At 47.4% G+C, this 6,000-nt stretch overlaps 1 protein-coding gene across 6 annotated transcripts in view; it reads left to right on the top strand.

The window, feature by feature from the left end:
• The first annotated feature begins 213 nt into the window (after positions 1-213).
• Positions 214-6,000, top strand: part of LOC130158659 (integrator complex subunit 6-like) — a 41,866-nt gene continuing 36,079 nt past the window's right edge. For all 6 annotated transcript variants that reach the window (XR_008825433.1, XR_008825434.1, XM_056359503.1 and 3 more), the window contains exons 1-2: positions 214-476; positions 567-644. Coding sequence is in view for 4 of the 6 variants with exons in the window: in XM_056359503.1 (XP_056215478.1) it covers positions 366-476; positions 567-644 (189 nt within the window). In the remaining 2 variants the exon portion in view is untranslated. The remainder of the gene's footprint in view (positions 477-566; positions 645-6,000) is intronic.

Here is a 6,000-nt window from a genome sequence, read left to right as displayed (position 1 = left end):
GGCGGGGTGACAGGTGCGGCGCGCGCGCGCGCGCAGGGGTCCGGTGGCGGCGCCTCCCGCGTCCCTCGTCACCCCGCCGCCTCCCCGCTCCCCCGCTCCGCCATGAATATGCAAATGTCGGTATAATTGGCAGCCAATGGCGTGCGCGCTGGTCACATGGTGCTGGTGGAAGCTCAGGGAAGAGAAGTTGAGTCTCGGCGAACACAGGCAGCTCAGTACCGAGCCGCAGCGGCCGCAGCCGGAGCCGAGCCGGGGAGGGCGGGCGGACGGACAGGCGGCCGGCCGGCCAGGGGGAGCGAGTGAGCCGCTCCCCCCCCTCCCTCCTCCCCGCGGGGTGCCCGGCGGGCCGGGGCTCTGCCTGGACCATGCCGATCCTCCTCTTCCTCATAGACACGTCCGCCTCCATGAACCAGCGGGCGTATCTGGGCACCAGCTACCTGGACATCGCCAAGGGCGCCGTGGAGATCTTCATGAAGGTGAGTGCGTGGCCGGGGGGGGCCGCCGCCGCCGCCGCCCCGGTCGCCCCCTTCGCCCGCTCACGCCGCTTCTCTCCGCTCTCTCCGCAGCTGCGGGCCCGGGACCCGGCCAGCCGCGGCGACAGGTACATGCTGGTTACCTTCGACGAGCCGCCCTATTGCATCAAGGTAATAACCCCCCCGCGGCCACCCCGGAACCCCCGCGGCCGCCCCGGCCCCGCCGCGGGGCCGCCCTTGGCGTGGCGGCGGCGCGGCGCAGCCCCGTCCGGCCCGGCGGCGGCAGCAGCAGCCTGTGAAGATGGCGGACATTTTGCTTTTGTATGGAGGAGAGAGGCTGAGGGCGCTGCTGAGATGGAGGAGGGGGGGGGAGGAGACGGACGGGAGCGTGATTCACCGCCCCGGCGTGGCGAGGGAGGCGGGCGGCCGGCCCCGCTCCGCCTTCCCGGCCGTTTCTCGACCGCCTCCCGTGAGGCGGTGGCTCCGGCGGGGGCCGCGCCTCGCCTCGGGCCTCTGCCGCGGGTCCCGGCCCTCTCGCAGCCGTTGGGTGGGGGTGTCCCGGCCGGGCTGCGGGGGCACGGCGGGAGGTAGCGCCCTCCTGACATCCGCGGGACCTCCCGCCGCTCCGCCCGCGGGACGGAGGCGCCCGGCGCCGTTTGCCGCCTGTGCGCGGCGAGGAGAAGCGGCGACGCTGGGGCTGCCCCCTCCCTCCTGCACCGGTTTGGCGTGAGGGGCCCGTGGCCGCGGCTCGGGTGGGCACCTCGCTGCGGGGCCGTGGCGGCCCGGCGGGCCCGGGCTGGCTTCTCCCGCCTCGGCCCTGAGGCAGGCAGGCCCATGCCATTTGTCACGGCCACTGCGCCACAGGTTATGCCAAGAGCAGAAAAACATCGGGGCGCTGTGTCCCTTATACCGTAGCCTTCAACTTGCTGGTAGAAACGTTCATCTAAAACATTCAAATAAAGTGTGCCACAGGAAACATCATCGCTGTGGGAGCTTTAGAACCTTCCTGAACACTCCTGGGTTAGGGCTGTGTTTGCCACGACTAAGACAGTAGTTGTTGTAACCGCTGGGCCTTGTGCCCGTACTGCCAGGGCCGAAGAGTTTTGTGTAAAAAAAATTCCTTGCTGGTCATCCCAGAGAAGAAAAGAGAACCCTCTGTAGATCCCCCAGCTAAAACTTATGGAAGAGAAGAACTTTTAAAAGTAAGTGTGCTGACTGCTGCTGTCTATTGACATCTTTGATAATGAGGAAACTTAATTATCAGGAACTATGAATCTTGGCTCCTTTCATCAGCAATATATTTACAGAGCTAAAATGTACAGCCTGCTTTCCAAAGTGACAGGAGTGATTTAGTGAGTCAGTATTTACTGTTTGCTACTGCAACTTTTGTTTCCTTGGTAGAAGGTGTGGAAGTAATCTTATTTCTGTGAGCTGAAACCATCCTTCTTGAGTTACAGAAACCTGCTGTCTGTCAAAAAGCCTAGGTCTGCCTAGGAGAGAGGTTTTTTAGACATAATACATGCATCCTTTCCCCCATCCATGTTTCTGGCTGGATGCAAAACGCAAATCTTTGTTATCCCAGTGTGAACTGTACATTTGTAAGGGGTTTTTCTCCTAGTTTTGTGTTGGGTATTTTGCAAGTATACCTGTATTACATTTGAGAAGGAAACCTTTCCACTGCAGTGACAGCAAGCATACTGGTGATTTAATAAAAAAAACCCCAAACTCTTCTGCTGGCAGTGTGTGTGGTAATGCTACAGGTTATTACCACATACGTACTCAGATTTGCTGAGGAAGATCCTTACGTTTAATGAGCATCTGTGTACGTTCTAATGTACTAATGAGCATCTGACTGTGTTCCCAGTTTTAGTAAATAGTAATTGAAATAAATGGGACTGTGTGATACCCATCAAAGTATTCAATCTTGTTTAACATACAGTAAATGGTCAAGGGGGAAAAAAAAAAAAAGTATTGTAGTTCTTGTAACTTGCTAGCATCATTTCTTATGAATTTATTTTTCGATCTTTAGCATACCGATTTTTTTAAATCTGACCTTAAACAGTCTTAAAATATTTTTTCAAAACTTAGTAACTTGTGTAGGAACAGGCTGCGGCTCCAACAAATAAATTTATAATAATTATGATTACAACTCCAGTTGAACTATTATGTAAAGACTTCATGGCTTAAACTAGTGTGGTTAGGCTGTCATCGTGTCTCTTACTAGAGCAGACAAAGCTTTACAGCAACAGCATGATTTCTTCCCCTGTTTGAAGACATGTTCTCAAGACCTTTTACTGGTATTTTTGATGCTCCTCGTGTGTTTTCTAACAACCACAGTTAGGCCAGGAAAACTTTCTGATCTAGGCTATATTCTGTATGTTTTACAAAAGATGCTTGTAAAATAAATAAAGTTTAGTTTCTTTGCTAACGCTGCTATAGTCAGACACTTAATCTCTCTTGATTGATTTAGAGAAGGAGAAAAGAAACTTGACAAGTGAATGTTTTGCAAATCTGCTTTCCAAGTAAGTGCAGTAAGGTTTTGGTTAGTGGCTGCTTTAATGTCTTTTTTTCTTCATGATTTACACTAATTAAATTATATAACCTCACAGATAGTTCTTTAGGTTACCAGTGAAGCAACTGAGGGTAATAATCTTGTATGGAGTTGAGACTTCCTGGGAGGTAGAGGTATTATGGGAACTTCAGCTTGGATCAGGAGTAACTGTGAGACGAGTGAATTTTTTTTTTGTTTCAGAATTTGTTTACGTGTAGCCTTAAAGTGTTTTAAATTAACAGCACTGGTGCACTTTTGATGAGCAAGACTATCTCAAGAAAACAACATGCATATGGTAGTATTGTGCTAAGTGAAAGGATCCCGCTGTTGCACAAATGATTTCCTAAAAATACATGCAAGGTGATGTTTTTGGAACTCTCCTTAGTATAGAGGGTTTGAAATTATTTAGGAGACCTGTTGCTTGTGTTTTAATTAACTATAGCTTTCTGTTTGTGCTGCTTTTTAAAAATGGGACTATTTAGTCTCTGAGTTTGTAGTGTGGCTCTGCAAGGAACTGGTGCCATGTGTCTAAAGAGGAGGCAGGGTGCTGCCCTGGGGAGGTGGGGACAGGGAGATGGGGATGGTAGGAATCTCGGTTCCACTCCCGCAGCAAATGCCTCTGGAACCTTGTCAGCTGTTTTGCTCCTGGTTGTTACGTAATGTATAGATAATGATTTGTGACAGTAATTATGATGCAGCCATTTATAACTCTTAATTTGCTTCCAAAATACACTCCGATAAGAGACAAATATTTAATATTTTAAAAGCATGTTATGAAACATATAAATCTGTAGTTGTCAAATGATGTGATCCTGTATAGGTCAATGGAAAGATAATGTAATTTCTGCTGAATGTTGGGTCAGACTCTCACTTTATGGAATAGGAAGGAAAAATAATATGTTAACTCATGAGGAATGCTCAGCCTAATGTTTATAGTGTGTTTTTCTTCCACTGTGTTTGGATTAAAATTGTAATACGATGCTGTCAAATGAGTCTGTCACAGGCTAGTGGCATGTTAGCAACAATGAAGTGAGCCAGTCTGTTCTGATTTTGGTTATGTGGCACACTTGGGAGGCTAATGATACCTATAGTAAAACTCCTTTGTAACCAGTAGCATGTGGCAGGTGTCTAATACAATTAAAGCACTAGAGCTTAAATGTAGGTATTGAAGGAATCTATTCTGTGTGTATCCAGTTCTCTTGGGTGAGAAAAATGGGTTGCTTGCTGTCTGGCACAGTATTTGAAATTCTTGGCCTTCTAGCTGAGATAAATGCATTATCTGATTCAATTAATACGGTACCTGGTATGTCCTTGTTTTGAAGACTTCACATACAGGGACTGCTAGAACTCGGAGCTTGCTCCATCCCATCTGTGCTTTGACCTGGTATTGTGGTACCTCCAAGCCCTGTGTGCTGGTCCCACCCTTGTCATCCCTTGCTGTAAAACATAGCTGATTCCGACTGCCTAGGAAGGAGGGTGAAAACAGGCCAAGCGCATTACTGAGAGTTCTGCAGAGCACTTTCCCAGGCTCCCACAGTTTGTGGTTCAGAGACCCTTGCTGAGGGGTGGTATGTCAGTAAGGGCCTTCTGTGGCTTCTTCTATGTATTCACCCAGTTGCTTTTTTTGAAGTCATGTAAACTTTTAGCATTCTTAGCTGCATTTTTTTCCCTTTATCAAAAATACGTGTTTCTCTACACCGAAGCATATGCTACAGTATAAATGGACAGAATCTTAAGGCATTTAATGTTATCTTTTTTTCCCTGAAGTTGTGGTGCTACAGCAGAAATACAGGGAGAAGAGAAGAGTCTTCTCATCTGCCCCCTCGCCCCAAGCTTTTCCTGTTTTCCAGTGATGCAGAAAAGGCGGAGTGAGCTTTCAGCAGGATCTACCTAGATTTCTTTGTAAATGGAGCTTATTCCAAAAATCTCTACTTAAAAGGATTTTTTAAAAAGGAAAGCAAGGTTTGGCGCCTTTTTTTTTTTTTTTTTTTACTTCTTGATTTTTGTTAAACCTCACATCCTCCAGTTTGTGGTCTGCTTGTGGATTTGTGCTGCAAATGGCTAGTTCAGGCCCAGGCGAAAAAGCAACAATGGTAGTCTCGTGTGCAGTTATTGATTAACTGGACTGCCCTGTTCACTTGTGACTGATACCTGACTGTTGGCAGTGACATGGCCTTTCCTCAGTGCTTGAGGAATATTATTTATGGTAGGATCACAGAAATAAGGCTTTTGTTCTATGTTTTTGTGAGATTCTGTAGTATGATCTTCATAAATGATCTGACCACGAGTCAGACTTAAAGAACTTAACTTACTCTGCTGAATCTGAAATGACATGTCTTTTCCTCTTTCTGTGATGTGTTATACTGAATTCAAGAGTCACTTGTGACTACACTATAAAAATAGGGTCCCTGAATTTGAGTGCAGAAATATGTACGTAGCTGTCTGAAAAGTAGCTCAAAATACTTAATACAGTTTGTGTGAAACACTTCACTGTTTGAGAAATGCAAGCTGGGGCTGATAGATAGGATGCCTTCCAGTTCTGTTGCTGTTCCCTGCTAGTCTGAACCTATGTTTCAGTGCTAAAGAGCTGTCTTGTGGAAGCAGCCCTTTGTGATGGGCTCTGAGCAACCTCTTCTGTTTTCCTAAAATTCTCATAAGGCGTAGCAGCTCAATGACGTTTGATTTTGGTGTTGGATTGGGATACTTTAGACACTGGAATAGGCATTTGTAGAAGGTTCTTTTAAGCATCTGTCAAAGAGTACTTAATATGAGGATAACCTGTTCATTTATGGTACTAAAATAGTGCTTCAAAACTGGGAGTCCATAAGGTCAAACTCGGTGAGAGACTACTACCTTTTTCTTTTTAGTGGCACAAAAGCTTTTGCCTGCATTGTTTAATTCTGCTTTCACATAGAAGCTGTGCTGGTGTAGAATGTACCCAGTTACCACTGACTCTGCAAAGGGAGGTGGCAAATG

Source organism: Falco biarmicus, chromosome 14 (assembly GCF_023638135.1).
Source record: "Falco biarmicus isolate bFalBia1 chromosome 14, bFalBia1.pri, whole genome shotgun sequence".
Taxonomy (NCBI): domain Eukaryota; kingdom Metazoa; phylum Chordata; class Aves; order Falconiformes; family Falconidae; genus Falco; species Falco biarmicus.
The sequence above is the reverse complement of the archived record's forward strand: the minus strand, read 5'-3'. Positions and strand labels throughout refer to the sequence as shown.